The 17,062-nt window shown below is 38.6% G+C and overlaps 1 protein-coding gene across 11 annotated transcripts in view; it reads right to left on the bottom strand.

Annotated features, from left to right (window-relative positions):
- Positions 1-3,182: 3,182 nt before the first annotated feature.
- Positions 3,183-17,062, bottom strand: part of MYBPC1 (myosin binding protein C1) — an 81,379-nt gene continuing 67,499 nt past the window's right edge. For 4 of the 11 annotated variants that reach the window (XM_030041307.1, XM_041118195.1, XM_030041313.1 and 1 more), the window contains 6 exons: positions 16,337-16,496; positions 14,691-14,827; positions 13,617-13,803; positions 8,975-9,033; positions 7,489-7,528; positions 4,380-4,578 (listed from right to left, as the gene is read on the bottom strand). In XM_030041307.1, coding sequence (XP_029897167.1) covers positions 7,508-7,528; positions 8,975-9,033; positions 13,617-13,803; positions 14,691-14,827; positions 16,337-16,496 — 564 coding nt within the window. In that variant the 3' untranslated portion in view covers positions 4,380-4,578; positions 7,489-7,507. Of the gene's footprint in view, positions 4,579-7,488; positions 7,529-8,245; positions 9,034-13,616; positions 13,804-14,690; positions 14,828-16,336; positions 16,497-17,062 lie in introns of those variants that run through there. The other 7 variants (XM_030041312.2, XM_030041308.2, XM_030041311.2 and 4 more) reach the window with 6 other exon arrangements.

Genomic DNA, 17,062 nt, shown 5'->3' on the forward strand with positions numbered 1-17,062 from the left:
GTACAATATGGCAATTGGTATTAGGGACCAAACAGAGAAGAGAGGAACTGCCAGCAAAGGAGGGGGTAATACATAACGTAATAAAGAAAGAGTCAATGAGAGCCAACTACAGAATGGCAAAAGGCTGGTGTGACAGCCAGATTCACAACCAGCTGTATTGCCCATCCATTGGAATCACTGGGTTTGGAAAAAGGTAAAATACTGTTTCTTTTAATACCCTGTGCATCGCTGTGGTCAATGAACGTGATGGTACTGGTATTTATGGAAAGATTGCTCAAGCTCTTTGTGATACCAAGAGGAAAATAAAAGGAAAACATTTTTTATGTTTTTAAGAATTATAACCAAACCAGTATTGCATCCATATTCTTAATTATAAACTTAAGCAATTAATACAGTAAGAAGAAGGAAAAAAACCAGCCAGGAAAAAAAAGGGGCGGGGGGGAAGATAAGTGGTGACAAAAATGAGGGCCAAATGAGTAGAGGAAGAAACAGATTCTCTACTGAATTTATCACTGAGCTGGGGGAAGGGTTTGTTTCAATTTTAAAAGTATTCAGCAACAAGGCATAGAACAAGAGAAACATAGAAGTTAAAGTCCAGTGTGTTTAGACTTCCAGTGCTTCCTCAGTATTCAGGATACACTTTTGCTTCCAAATGCTCTCTGCTTCAGCAAAGCAGCAGCTTTACATGTCAGTCAGGAAAGCAAGCCACGAAAATCAAGTGACAGTAAGTACACTGTGCTTAAAATAGAATGCCTTTTGCTCCAGAATCTCAAAATGCAGCAAAAGACATTCATAAAGTAAGTCTTCCTTCACAATACTCTGTAAAAGGAAGCAATATTATACTCTTTTTTTTCCCCAAAAAGAAAGTAGAGGAAGCTTGAAACTTTTTTTTAAAGGAATATTTTTAAAAATTTCTGACTTTTAGTAAAGACTTCCTTATAAACAGCATATCTCAATTTAAGCGTTCTTTAAAAGCTTTTCATGTAGTTTTCTCCCTCCCCTTTTTATATTTGTGAGATTGTTTTCAATGAGGGAAAAATGGGCTGACACTGGCCATGATCTTTCAATGCAAATGGGTAACTAAAATGCCTGAATCAAGCTCCACGTAAAGAGAATTTGGAGAATCAAGCTCCAATTTGAGAATGGATCTGTATTTATACCACAGTAACAACTATATATCAAATGCCCTTTCATGGGCAAGGAGAACAAGCCAAGAGAAGACAAAATATTTTCCTCTGGCTTCTTTAAAAATAATGCCCCTTTTTTTTTTTTTTTTTTAATTAACTTTGATTCTTCTTGCTCTGTGTGTATATCTATATCTGTATACATGTTTGGGTCTGCCTTCTTATTCTAAGTAATACCTTTCCCTGACCTGTGTAAGTCAAATTGAACACCAAGGCAGAGCTTTCAAAAATACTAAATTCCTACCAGATATGTGAAAGTGGGCAGAAAAGAGAATCCTTATTAAAGGTGCTACTGAACTATAACCTCAGCACATACTAGTTGATGGAGAGCGTATAGCAAACAGGTAATATGAATAATGCAACTAGCTGAAGCCTTAGACTGGTTTCGCATATTGTGAGACATCAGGGAACACAACCGTAAGCCATAAAAGCACGACTAGTTTCACTTCTCCTGGAGCTTTTGTGTTTTGCTGTTACTTTATCTCATATGACCAGGTTTTATTTGCTGTCCTCTGTTACTCATAGGTCTCTTTCAGGTTCACTAATTTCCCGGAAATTCCATGTGAGCTGACTTTGGAGAAATTTCTTCTCGGGAGCATTGGGACATATCTTCTACTACATGATACTGTGCTGCTTCTATTTTTCTCTAGGTTGTTTTGCCTGTAGTTTTTGTTGTCTTTGGTACATCTTTTTTCTCCCAAGCTGGTATTAACTGCAGATTTCATTAGCATTTTCTTAACTCTGTGGGTTTGGTGACTTTATTTCATCTATCAAACACCATCCTTGGAGAATCCCATTAGGGGATCATCATAAATCAAAACTTTATCTTATGTTATTCTCTATTTAAGGTTCTGCAGCATGTTTTAGATCTACTAGAAATCCCTTTCCTATCCCACCCTATCCTATCATTCCTCTCAAAGTCATTTTCAATTAGTTTTTAATCCAGAAGCTTGGCTGGTCAGCAGTTAGCGAGAGTATGAATTTATAGCACACTAATGCCCACTCAGCTCGATTCCACGCACGGCCTGATACCCAGTACGTCCTGTTGGTGTGGCCCATCTCGAGCCCGAGGGACAGCCAATGGCAAATGCTGGGCAATGCAACTGGGGAGGAATTAAGGGCATCCGAATATAACGCTTACCGTTCACACAGTGAAAAGTAGCTTAGTTCAGCTTGTCTTTTAACACTGCTGGCATCTGGTAGAAATTAGACTAGCTAATTCCATCAGCAGAGAGCCTACAGAAGCTGAGATTTATGCTGGCTCCCAGGTTGTTATGTACGGTATATTAAGACTGAGGAGGCAGATAGATACATAAGCTTGAAGCTGTAAACATCATTGCATACAAAGTGCAGATGGCTATGCGCATCCTTTTTGGCTTACTGAAAAGCACAAACTCAAAATAACTATAGCTTTTGGTGCTGACTATAATATATCTCAACAGACTCATATTATTTTAAATGAGGGCCACGTGCTTAAATGCTTAAACCTGCATGGCATAAATTCAAACTGACCCTTTCCCACAGCCTTCTGCCCTTCAAAACAGATGAAGGGATTCCTGATTCACTGGTGAGATACAGAATAAAGAGAAATTATTAATCCTTTATGAAATTTTCTTCTTAGTAGATGTGTTGCCTTCTTTCATGTGTAGGTGTGAATGAATGTGTAGGAGAGAAATGATTTTGGCAGGAGCAGGGTGAAATGCTGGCGGGGGGGTGCATCTAGGATCACTGGGAATGGAGAATTGCTTCCTTGCACAGATGGCAGCACAGAAGAAATCACAAAGATAGAAAGGAGAGAAAGAAGAAAAAGGATCTCAGAGCGAGTAAGATTTACGGAACAAAGTGAGAAAAGCATTCAGATCCCCAAAGTGAAAGAAGTGGTGATTCAACTGCAAAAACACCCGTTCAGCAGTGGCGGTTCATAGTAACACATTCTTTTATTATTGCATAATTACTGACTGCTGGATGTTTGAAAATGTGCTAACCTCAAATAACCACCTTGTAATGTACTACTGGTCTAAGTAGACCTTTATCTTTATAAACCGTAATTGGAGATCAATCATTAGTCAGTAAGCACATAACCTACCCTATCTATACAGCCAGAGTGAGAACTGGTAAATAAATGACAGGGCAATAGGGAACCAACAACCTGGCCGAATTATGTGTGACCTTCTGTCTCACGTGCTTTAGAGTTTGCTGGAGACTTACGGACAATCACCCCCGCTCCTGAAATACTTGGAGGTTAATGACACTAGAGTTGGAAAAATAATGTAGCCATTTTACCTTATCTAAGGCATTTTTGCCTTGCATGGTAAACTCACTAGTGATATGGTCTGAGTCCCTTTCCTGCTACGATAGCTACAAGAGCTCCATGAATTGATGAGGACGGGGTCGGATCCAGAATGATGAAAGCTGTCACCCTTGGCATTCAAAACATGTAGATACAAAATTGTGTGTACCTATAGCATTTAACTTCACTCACATTCTGGGTCATGCATCTTAAAGCATAAGCCCATTGGGTTAGGTGACTGCTGATACTATTTTCCCCTCAATGTGGTGGGCTCAAGTTCCTGCTTTACAGTATGTGGAAATTAAACAAGAAATGTGGTAAGATGAGACAGAAAAAAACTTTAAAAAAATAGTGAACAAGAACTTGGTAGATCTTAAACACTTCATATTTATTGTACATTAAATAAAACAATTTCAGTTCAGTTGAGAGACTGATGGGTCAGATTTAGGAAATCAAAACTTCTAAAGGAAGATATGTTCAGCTTAAATGATCATTAAGTACATATGTATTAATTACGTTACAGTTAAACCATATTCTGCTAAACAATTCTCAGGTGAATAAGATACATTATCAGAGGTATGTATTCCAAGGGTCTTATTGCACAGCTACTGGGTAATCCATGTACTTCCAGTCTGAGAAATATCTGCTTTCTACCACCAAGCACGAACTCTGACTGCCTCCTCATGTTTATTACACAGCTTCTCCTCTTTCCTCATTAAAAAACAGAACACAATATCAAACAGAAAATAAAGCTGAACATTACAAAACGTGTGTTGTCTTCAGTTCATTTCATTTCAACCCCAAAGCAATCCATGCGTATTCTTTCTTTTCAGTAAGAGCAGGTAGGGAAAACAAAACAACAAATAAGAAACAAAAAAAAAAAAAAGAAAAAAAAAAAAGAAAATCCCCAACCACACGTTTGTTCTGTCATTGCAAGAACTAAAATGCTGTAATTCTGCTACCAATTTCCAGCGCAGTGGGAGGAAACACTGTGGACGGACTCTCACTTCCCCTCAGTTTTGTTTGCCTGTACTTCACGCATATATGAATCAATGATATGCGGAGGCACTCCATCCATCAGTAGTCTGAAGAACGAAAGCCCACCTACAAACAAGGAATAAGACAATCTTCAGGTCAAAGGTGCCTGGAGCAACAGCTTTTTACCTTTATTTTCTGGCGTAAGCGACAAAGATTTAGTCAGTCCCTATCGCATACTTCATTTTGAGATGTGATAAAATTCATCCCTGTTCAAAAGTCCAGCACGAGAATTAACCATTATTTAATCTCTGTACCATACAGAACTTTCCTGTCCTCTTGTGCAGGGTGAATTTCATTTCTGTGATGTGATCTATACAGTCCTTTATCTCACCCCATGCAATAGTCTGTGATAAGCTTCACCTCAAATAACACTCCTGGTTTTCCATCCGGCTGGGTGGGGTATAGTCAGAGGTGGAAGTGAGCTCACGAACAATGTACAAAACACCTGACTATGACGAGTTGTGGAAAACATGCAGAGACATTCAAATTATTCTAGTGTTGGGTCTTATAGGTTTATAAGTATTTAGCAAGATATTTACCATGTTGCTTGAAAATAACAGGTGGGATGACATATGTAAAAGAATCGTATGAAAAAAGCCAGGACTTTAGATACAGGTGCCTTTAGGCTCCAGAGAGAGGTGATGAAAGTGGAAACTTTCATCTGCTGGGGAAGCCTGAAGAATGATTTTGGATTCACTTTTGAATAAAAACAGACCACATGTAATCACCTTGGATCCAGGTGCTTACTCCCTGAAAGCTCTAGAGTTTTCCCAGCGCTTAAAGCTATTGGTGTGTGATCTCAAAGCTGTGGGAGGTTGTCCTGGTTTAGGCTGGAATAAAGTTAATTTTCTTCTTAGTAGCTGGTATAGTGCTGTGTTTTGGATTTAGGATGAGAAGAATGTTGACAACACACGGGTGTTTTGGTTGTTTCTGAGCAGTGTTTGTACTAAGTCAAGGACTTTTCAGCTTCTCATACTGCCCTGCCAGCGGGGTGCACAAGAAGCTGGGAGGGGACACAGCCAGGACAGCTGGCCCCAACTGACCCAAGGGATATTCCACACCATATGATGTCATGCCCAGTATATAAACTGGGGGGAGTTGGCTGGGGGGCACTGCAGCTCAGGGGTTGGCTGGGCATTTGTCAGCGGGTGGTGGGCAATTGTATTGTGCATCGCTTGTTTTGTATATTCTAGTAGTAGTAGTAGTAGTAGTAGTATTTTTCCTTCCTTTTCTGTCCTATTAAACTGCCTTTATCTCAACCCAGGAGTTTTACTTTTTTTTTTTTTTTTTTCCTCCCAATTCTCTCCCCCAACCCACTGGGTGGGGGGGAATGAGCGAGCGGCTGCGTGGTGCTTAGTTGCCGGCTGGGGTTAAACCACGGCAGAGGTCCTGCACCGAGCCACAGGGGAGACTTACTCGCCGCTTGTGGCCAGCATCTTCCTTAGCTGCAGCAGTGAGTGTCCGTGCTCACAAGCCCTGCTGACAAATAGGGGCTTTTTGAATTCAGCGCTTCCTCCAGCCCTGCCAAAACTTTGTTTCCTGTCTCTGTGAAACTAAACTTGGTTGGTTTGGTTTTTTTTTTTTTTTTCCATTTTCCAGTTTTATGATGGTTGAGTCAATATTCACTGAACAGGTATCAGAAGTACCATTGCCAGCCTTTTAGGTCTTTGTGCTTTATGACTGTGGCTTAGCCACCGTGAGTAAAAAGCTGAACCAAACCTATTTTAAATCACCGCTATAATAGAAACCTGGGCTTTTAAGAAAGCCATTGGAAGTACTCCATGTTTTCTTTGGTGTTCTGGAAAAAGGGACAAGGCAAAAGATTTTTTGAAGAACATTTAATAATTTTAGCAATCCAAGACAAAATATTTCTTTTCAGTGCCCAGAAAATCATGTGTGTAGTGTCTAACACACCACCCAGGGCATCCCACTGCTGTAGAAGCAGTATTTTACTACAAATAATCCAAATTAGCAATGAAATTTCATGCCATTAAAAAAAATGTCATGGAAACGAAACACATGGCTATTTCTGTTAATTTCATTGAAATCAAATGACAGTTGGAAGGAACAGTGGGGAAAAGGTAAATATTTTGCTAAAAGCATTAGAGTCTGCCCTTTCTCAGGGTGAAGGGTGCCATTTGTTGTAAGAAAGCTATGTACCATTACTATCCCTTTTACAAGTCTGCATGAGTATTCTGTTCTGCAAGTTGCAAAACCACCCGCTAAGAACTGCACTTACCTTCTGAGCCTTTTCTGGAACACACCAAAAGCTTTAAAGCAAAAGTACATTGCCAGGATGAAGATATCAGTGTCTCTGAATGCTTCAGCTAAATGCAACTGAGCTGATACTTACAGCATTTAACCTGAGTACAGATTTTAGGAATTTATAACCTTTATGAACACAAGGATTATCCAATTAAAGTGCTATTAGTTACTAGTGATTATGAGACTGCGCTATCTCATTTAACACCGTCATTATTGCAGAAGTGTTCGCTTCCGACCTTAGGTAGATGCACAATACAGACAAAAAAAAAAGCATGCTTTTTGGCATTCTTTTCAACTCATGTAGTGCAAGTTGTGATACGAATCATTCATTTGTAAATGAAATTAACTGTGGAATAAATATTTCATTTATGTAGAGGTATATTCCTATATGAAAATAACTGACTGTAAATGCAAAATGCTCTTTTATTACTTGCATTTTATTAGTGCTAATTAATCATGCTAACTCGTGCACTGTTAAATTCCATTTAAACGTGCATTATTAGAAGGTAGTGGGATGTACTACTAAGAGGAGTTACCGTAACAAACAATTACTATAAAATCTGAATTTATATGCCTTAAAACTATCATGCTACTAATTATAAAGAACATTTTCATTAAGGGAAATAATGAAAATCATGCCATACTAGGCAGACATTGTATGACGTGTAAACAGACATAAGCTTCATATGCAAGAATCATATGAAAGCTTACCTTAGATGACAATATACATTCAAAAATCCTTACTGTGTAACTAAGGGAGAGAGAGAAAGAGAAGTAACAATTTAATTGCAAACACAAAAGTAGAGAGAAAATGTTGAGTGAAATTATGCTTACAATTATGTCAAGATGACGTTTTAATCCTTAGTCATGTAAAATATGTAGGAATAGAAACACATGAAGAGTAAAAGGTAGGGATCCAGTTCCACTTCAAAATTATCATTAATATGTAAAAGCTATATTAATATGTACAAGTAACTATAAATCCTGTAATTAGTCTAAATTATAGATTGGAACCAAATTATGCAACTGACATTTATAATAAAAGTTTCCAAACGTAGCTTCAAAGAAGCTAACACATATATATATATACTATTTTCCACCAGGGAAAAAAAGCACACACATAACACTGAAGCATATATATATATGTTGAAACTCTATAAGGCAAAATAATCAAGTACAGACTAATTACATACCTGTGCACTAAAGTATGTACTTTGTCACATATCCACATTTACATTACTTAAAGCATGCTATTTACTCTATATGAGCCCTTACCTTTAAGCATTTTGACTCTATAAATAAACACCCATATATATACATTTATATATGTCTATGTATATAAAAGCACTCAACTTTGTACCTAGTGTAGCCTTTTAAGAAAAATACCTTAATACTTCAAAAACTACAGGAACATTATCTAGCCTGATTTCTTAACATCTTTTAGGTTTGAAATAGTAAATTTGGATGCATAATACACTGCAGACTGATTTCTGGGCATCTCTGTAATTTTAAAACTGCACTGTCAATATTCTGGATTTGGGCGAGGTTAAAAGCAAACACATTTCTTTAGAAAGAGCCAAATTCTCTGAAGCCCACCGAACCTGAATTTAAAGTAAGTTCTAGAGAAAATGAAGTAAAATTATATGCTTGTAAGTAAAAAGTTTTCACTGATTTCAGTTGGATCAAGATTTAATCCTTAGACTCTGTAGGTCAAGCTCAGGCATGGAATATCATTCTGAGCACTAACTCGTAACCAAATAATAATTGTAATAAAGAATGCCTTTTAAGCACAGCAAATGACTTTATGATACTTCTGTTCTTTCAACAATTCTACAAACTAACTGAGAGCTGGTTTTTTGAGATGCAAATTTCTATCTCCTGGAAAGGTCTAAGTGTTCTGGTCAAAGGTAGTCACAGTCATTAAATAAATCCTTTATAGGTCCTGGTAGTTCTATGCCCAGTGACATAGCAGAAATATGTCTAGAACCTTTGCAGCTCTGATGTTAAATACCCATATTCTTGATTAATTTGGCCTTCTTTGCTCATGTGACATAGACATTGTATGCCATGAGACACTAGCTAGTTTAATCTAAAAAAGCAAATAAATACACACTTTGCATGCAGAAAATGCGTTTGCATGTGGAAAGAAAGGAAGGGAATGAAATGGAATGTCCAGAGGATTATGCTTATTATAAACCTGATTATTCCCCGCCAAGAAGAATGGTTCTCCTGGGTTAATTACTCCATGATATATCACTGCAGAATTAGAATATTTATAGTGGTATTTATTCGCATTTGAAATTCTTCCCAGTTGATGTTAACACCTTTTTTAAAAATATTTCTCATACAGCATCTTTGCTATCATCAACCTATTAGAGTGATCACCAACCTCGATTTCGGTCTTAAGATAAACATTCTCCAAAAACATTTGTTTCATGATAAAAGCAGCATGCCGCTTTGTCTGAATCTTTTCATTGACTCCAGTGAAGCTGATAAAGAATCAGTTTCTTACTGTTTGCAATGGAGACTTACAGCCATATTTACGGATCTACCTCAACAAACTTAAAAGATATATACATTATTTTCTGTAGTAAGATTAGTATGAAACATGTATCATGAGATTCTGTGTATGTATCATCTTTCAAGATATACGAGGTAGAGTTATTCTTTTCTCTAAAATCTATTACACAACTTTTTACAGCACGTTTTTATTTACAAAAAAAAATTGCACGTGCAATTGTACCAAGCAGCTCGTAAACCTGCCATCTTTAAGTTCGCCCAGCAAAACTCAAGACAGAATAATGAACTACTGTCTGTCTGAAATAACATCAGTACATGCAAAACCTTTTTATGAGGACAGAATAAGGTTTTATTACTTTTATTATTATGCTCATAATTATCACTAAAACTTTTTCAGGAAATGAGCATTAAATTTAGTAACAACTAGGGGGTTTAATTTTACACCTAAAATAATGTAAGCAAATGGCTAAAAAAGTAGAAAATTGTAGCATACTGATAGTATTCATAGCCAGGGTATTCATAGCTGCTCAGTTGGTCAAATACTATGCAAAATCAGAAATCCTAGACTGTTCTGTGAGTAGTTCTATGACATTCCTAGGACTGAGCATATATGTATATATATATATATATATGCGTCATAAATTTCAGATCTCCAATACCTCGGAAATAGATGGATAAAAGAAATTCTAGCCAATATAAGAAAATTCACTTACTACAATATATACAGTTGCATGGCATAGAGCTCTTTAGCATGACTTACTATCCAAAGAGCTGTAATAATAGCACTGTAGCTGGTATGTTCACCAGATAGGTAGCATAGCTTTGAGCCTGTTGGTGTTATTCAGGCAACATTCAACTCTATCTCATCATTTTACAAATCTAGACCTTGACTGTTACTTGCTGGAATAAAGCTGAACCAGTTTAAAGCTATACATATGAAAACACACACACACACTGCAGTCTATTTCCAGTGAGTCAGAAATCCCTAAGTCTTTGCTCTGCGTCAGCGTGATGAGCAGTGATCCGAAGAGCCTTCTTAAATGAACAAACAGGCTGGAAAATTTAAGAGAATGATTCAACACGTAAGTCAATAGAAGAGTGAAATAAAATGCAATTATGTTTTTATGCTCTGGCTGTTTAATACTCATTCGCATTTATCTGTATCACATAGCAAACCCTCAGCCTATCCTGGTTAGCCAAGCTACAGCTGCTGTATTCGCTTAATCCTATTCCCTTTGAATTCATCAGTTGAACTGCCAATCATGTTAAGAGTGTCAGCACTGAACCCTCACAACAGCTGTCCTGTGTCTAAGCCCTACAAATCACTAGTCTAAGCAGCCTTCAAAAAGGAGCCCGAAGTAATGGCTAAACCTGCCAGGACGGAAAGAGGAATCTCAGCCGGGACGACCACTCACAGCCCAAACCGTTGGGAGAGAACCACAATACCGAGCTTGGTGGGAGGGAGTGGGGCTGCACCAGGCGACGGTTGACATGAAATTGGGTTCAGAAGCCAACCGTTAACTAGGACAGGTGGGATTTAGGTTAATGAAACAGCCCATCACATAGCTAAGAAGAGAGAAACAACACACAGCCCAGGTAGGATCCTAACAGCCTGCATTTCTCAGGACTTCTTCCAGGTGTGATGCAAAACTAAAGTGCTGCTCTGAGCAAGATGTCTATGGCATTATATTCCATTATTTTCAGTTCATCTTTTAAAGTAAATATTACTTTCTTTGAGAAGAAAGAAGGCTTTTTGAGTCTAGAAATGTCTATGCTACAAGCCTTTTGCAGTCAGTGGGTGTGAGAGGTTTTCTTTAAAAGTGGGGAAAGATGAACTCAATCTTGTCTAAAGTGAATAATTCTTAGAGCCCCATTCTCGCTGTAGCAAAGGTATGTTCAACTGCAACCCCAAGATAAGGTGCCAGAGGAATTGAGACTGTAGGATGTGCTGCAACCAGCTGATAGGATTAATACAACCCTCAGGACACGATGCAAAGCCCATGCATCTATCCAAGGTTTCCAGTGGGATGAACGATCGGGGGGATGCTTGAATCTGACTGAGGTGCTAGGGTATGTCGGCAGTGTTAAGAACTGAGTCAAAATCTCAGACTGACGGAGCTGGAAGCAATCTTGAGATGTCATTTAGTGCATATCATAATCCTAACAGATTGTACTGCTGTCATTCTTCTAAGCTGCTCTTAAAGGCTCTTGGTACCAAAGGCTCTACAACCTCTGCGGGAAATCTGCTCTAGTGCTTCACTGCTCTGACTGTTGTCTACCCTAAACGTTTGCTGCTGTGTTGCCAGACATAACATTTTTTGTTTTAATCCTTAATGCAGCCATTATGGAAAGAATCAGCTGTGAATGGGACAGGTCTGGCAGCCTGTGAACATAGTGTATCATGTGCTCTCCGTTTCAGAACACTACTCAGAAAACTGGACTTATGAAAGTTAAATAAACATTTGTGAGCAAAAATCAGCAGGGACGTCATCTCAGCTGTACCTAGTGACCACTTTAATGAACAGAACTGTAGCTTTTTCTCTTAGATACTTTACTTCTAATTGACTAGAAAAGGGTCTAAGCATTCCCAGCCTATTTCAGATACCAGTCCATAAATGTAAGAAATTAAATTCCCCATCTGTATTGATCAAAGGCAAAAATCTCTCCACACTTCTCTCTTAAAAACTCTTAACATAGAGCAGCTTCCACTGCTGGTGAACAATTTCTTGGGAAGTGTTACATATTAAAAGAGAGCCTGAGTGACAACATGGTGTTTGTATTACGCTTCAAAGCCAACAAAGTAATTCATCCTGATATTCAATGAAAAAAAGTTCCAAGATCAACAGAAGAATCTGTATTTCACAACAGCTGGAAAGGGAACTACGGAAGAATAATATGTAATCTGTGGCAACATTTGGAGCTTGGACTTCCTAAAATGGAGAGATATTAGTTAAATTATGTCTTATCTTAAAAATGTTTCACAGTATTCTGCACATTAAATGTAAAAAATTCTTTGTAAAACAAAGGACAGAGAAAACCAGCTTCTTGTATTTAAAAATGTAGTATTTGGTTGTACTGCAAGCAAAGTGCTGAAGACTAAAAAGTTACAATTGAGTGTAAACGTGCCTAAGAACTTTAGGGCTTGGGGACTTAGGAAGTTTAATGAATTAGCAAACTAACTTGGCCTTTCAGTATAAAAAAATAGATGAAGCAACCCTCTCAGGTGGTGAGGTCTGTTATGCTGTGAAATAGAAAGTTTGCTTGTGATTAAGGAAAACAATCATACTTTCAGGATGAGGACATCTCCTTTTAAACACAATCTCTTAAAAATAAATCATGAAAATTAAGAAACATATTATGCATATTTTCATTACATTTAGTTAAATGTTCAACTTCATAGACCAAACATTTATTGCAATGGCTTCTTGCTAGCAGATTTGAGCTGTGGGACAAGATACATGAGAAAATACAGAAAATGGAAATTGAAATCCAAAATAAACACAGTACAGTCCATATGGATATTAAATATTATGGTTTTCATTATAGACTAGCATGATGGAAATAATATAACTAGGGCCATATTCAGCTAGCCTAAATTCCCTCTAAATTCGTAAACTCCCTTAAATTCATAAAATTTATCTATTAATGAAAATAAAGTATGTCTTCAGTTGTAGAAGGCTAACCTACTTAGTCCTCTTTCCCTGTATTTGCAAAATCCGTAGTTTTGAATATTTGTTCTTAAAGCAAATACAGCAACTGCATCAACTAGCGTGTGTCCTTGGGAACAATAGTGGGTTTTGCTACATGATTTTGCTAACAAATTTCCTTTGAAGCAAATGTTTGGTTTGTTTAATAATTTTAAAGCAGACAGTCTGCCCTGAACTAATCTTGCTTCCTTCTCTCCTTTTCCCCTTGCCATTTCCTTCAGAGATGTGTCTCTTATCCAAGGTGATTTTCTTAACGTTTTCCCAAAGAGCTCTAAGGCTGAGTCTTACTAGAGTTTCTCAGGTAAGTGGCAGAGGTCTGAGAGTTACAGTTTACCCTTTTGTCACTTGTGAAGAAGTCCTTGCAATCACTGAAGATGTGAATCAGCATGGCGGGGGAGGAAGGACAATATAGCATAAGCACAGCATGTTGGTCCTCAAAAAAAACCAAAGCAACCAATATAGTTTATTTTGTCCTAACCAAGTTAATATTTTCATCTGGGAAAGTTAAAAAAGTTGTTTGAACTCCCTATTGCATTTGCCTTGCATACTTTTGACTCCTATGTGGATGGTGTTCATACAAACAGGGCTCTTGCAATGTTTTAAAACCCTTACCTTTTACTTCCAGTTTGCAATCAACTTCTGCCTCTCCAAGTTCATTGACTGCTTGGCAGGTGTAAGTACCCCCATCGTAGGGACTGGGTTTGCGGATCTCCAAGGTACAGACACCTTGGTTGCTGAACATTCGGTACTTTGGGTCATTCATGATAACGACTTTGTTTTTCAGCCAGGTTATTTTGGGCTGTGGTAAAAACAAAAGAAAGCCCACATGCATAAACCTATGAACTGAAATATTTCACTACTTTTTGTGATGTTCAGCTAAAGTTGAGTATTCCAGAAATGATACAAAATAGATGAAGTAGTAATAGAAAGGAAACTGTAATCCTTAACTCAAACATAAACATGGGCTGCATCATGCATCTCTTTTTAAGCATGATTTTTCAGTGCAGCTCCTATCACATAATTAAAGTCATAAATATAAGCCTATTATCAATATAAGAGGTGCTGTGTAATGATAGCAAACATCTGAGAAATAACTTTTGACATCCGATTACTCTAAGTCAATAAGAAAAGCATGTTTTTTCACAGTAATTTCCACAGTCAGAAACTGGGAAGGTAGAGAGTGAACAGCAAACATTCTTAAACACTCCTGAGTTCTCATTTTACTAGGTCAGTTCAGTTTCTCACAACAGAAAATAGATCACAAAAAGACACAACTCAAAAGAAACTGGAAGATGCATTGCATAGCAGGCCTGAGAACTAACATGGTCCCCAGAGCATTCCTGCAATGCGCTTACTTAAAGCATAATTAGCTTTTTATAGAATAATTATGGCTTTATTTTAGTAACAACCTTTACTGATATATTAACTGTACAGCTGTTGTAAGTGCCAGTCCCAGTATAGCCCAGCCTTTTCCTGAGGTTCTGCCCTTTCACGGAGTTATCTGTGGATTTAGTAACTGTTATAATGCCTATAACACAGGTAGTATACTCTTTAGAGCCCACACCATTCTTTTTGCCTTCAGCATGCATCGTGAGTGAGACAAATAGTAAAAGTGGTATTACGATTTTTATTGTCAGGTTAAACTCTCTAGTGTTTTAACTGATACTGTTACGAGCTATGCTGTACCTTGGGGTTGCCCCGAACACTGCAGTTCAAAGTAGCGTTGTAACCAGCTACAGCAAATGTGTTCACTAGAGGCTGAGTAAACAACGGCCGTTCACTGAAGTCAAAATCGTCGTAAACTGGATATTTGTAGACTTTACCTATGAGATGAAAATAAAGTATTTATAAAAAGACTGTTGGCATGTAGCTAAATACTCAAGCATCTTCAATGGCTACAAAGAGTCAGTTCTGACCTGCACTGCTTTAGTGACTCTAGTAATTGCACTTGTAGGGGAGACTGGAAATGAGCCTGCGAAGCGACTACAGCCCTTGGTCATGCTACAGCATAGATGTCTGAGAGCTTCTCTTTGTTTCCTGAGTAGGTGGTATACAAAATAATACACATTTATTCTGTGTCTTTGCCAGTGTGCCCTGTGTATTACAGAACAGGATGGATCCTGACTGATGTACTGCGGGATCTCTGCCCTGACAAGCCTTGTTCACTCTGTTGCCAATTACTTTTCACAGTTTGTTCTGATTACAAGCTGGCTCTGTCTCTGAAAATCCATTTTCTTTCTGCTTCATACAGTGCACTAACAATACAGACACCTGAATGGATGTAGTTTCTGTACAAGGAAAACATGGTAAAATCTAGTTTCTCACTTCCACGTTATCCCTGCTCTGCAATGGAGATTACCATCAATAAATCACCTTCACCCACAAACTAAGCTGTCATTTAAAACAGCTGGACTGACTGACATCTATTCCTGTGCACAGGTATCATTAAATATCTTTGCTTCACTGAAACCTGATCCAAGCTGTCATACCGACTTCAGTGCAGCTTAGGCCTGATACTTGCTCTCATGACAAGGGCAAGTAAGCAGTGATGAAAAGCAATTCCTATAGCCATTCTTTTGCTCGTGAGCCCCTTTCTAAAAGAGAGGTAGCTTTCTTTTTAATAGTGGAAGTGGGGTCCAGTGCCCTGGACTTTCAGTCCTTCAGCCTGGCTGTGTGGGTTGTACAGGTTGTCTGTCCTCTGCATCACGGCAGTCGTATTCCTTCCTTTCAGACAAACTGAGGTGATCTGGTTTGATTTTCTTCCTTTAAACCACCTGTTTGTAGAATTTCCCTCCCATAAAGGGGCAGTTAATTTTTTTTTTTAAAGTTTACAGTACCATTTCAAACTGACAATTTCTGAAATGTCAGGATTTCTGACCGCAGAATCAGAATTTGTCCAGCTCTACCTCCAAGGGATGTGAAGCGAGGGTTACGCTTATCTGTTGGATCCTGCCTGAAATGGGCAGGAGCATTTGCCCGGCTGATGCCAAGTCTCCACTGGGAGGCAGCGACCCCCTGCTTCTGACCCAACAGCTTCTTTACTCCTCTTCCAGCTCTTGTCCACTTAGGTCTGCCAGCGGTGACACGAGTTTGAGATCCAAGATCGTAGAGAATGTCAGAACATGGGAAAAATGTCCTACTCGATTAAAAAAAACCAACCGTGTGGACAAACCAAGAAGTCCTAATATGAAATGTCCTAGATGCTACTTGTACCTGGTCTTGAGACTAGGAATGCATCTGAAGACTTTAGAGATATGGCCTTTACCTCTCATCACCTTCCAGCCTCTGAACACACCCCTTCCCTTTTGACAAAGAACGGATAATTAGCTAACCATCCTTTGCAATCAAAGCGCTCTCTTTGGTCATCGTTGCATCCTCACTGAGGCCGCACATGTTTTCAGCGAAGATTCGGAAGTAGTACTCATTTCCTATGACGAGCTCGTTGATGGTGGCACAGGTGCGGTGGTAGTGCTCCATTACTGTGAACCATTCCTGAAAGACACCAACGCAGAGCGTAAGCTTCCCCGCGTCGCCCTGCGCCTCTCAACCATTGACTGTTTGGAAGAATCATCAAGCTCGCAGGAGCAAGATTTTTCTTTTAAGGGAATGTGAGTGAATACTAAAATAGTGAAGCTAACAGTAATTAATGAAATGAGTGATAATGAGAATACCACAGAGTGCACTACTGAGCAGTGAAGGCCGAATGGAAAATGAACCCTACTGAATTGTTACACTCTGTTACCTGGGAGGGTTCATTTTAGGAAATCTGATATTACAAAGGTTGTATTGTGCGAGGCAAGGCAGGTTCCTTCATTCCTAGTCCACGCTGCTGACAGAGAAAGTAATGCTGCAGATAAGAAAACCGCAGGGTGCGGGGGGAAAGTAGTAGCATGTACCAGTCTGCAGCAACATGTACTCACAAGAGGCCAATGCACTAATCTGCACCCCGTTCCACAGGCTGAGGGCTCATGAGAAATGTAATTTTATGCAGGTGGTCCTCTGATATCTAAAGGCTCAGATAGGGAGGTGGGTTTTAGCGCTTTAGTCTGGCAGCAGTA

Source organism: Aquila chrysaetos, chromosome 17 (genome assembly GCF_900496995.4).
Source record: "Aquila chrysaetos chrysaetos chromosome 17, bAquChr1.4, whole genome shotgun sequence".
Lineage (NCBI taxonomy): Eukaryota > Metazoa > Chordata > Aves > Accipitriformes > Accipitridae > Aquila > Aquila chrysaetos.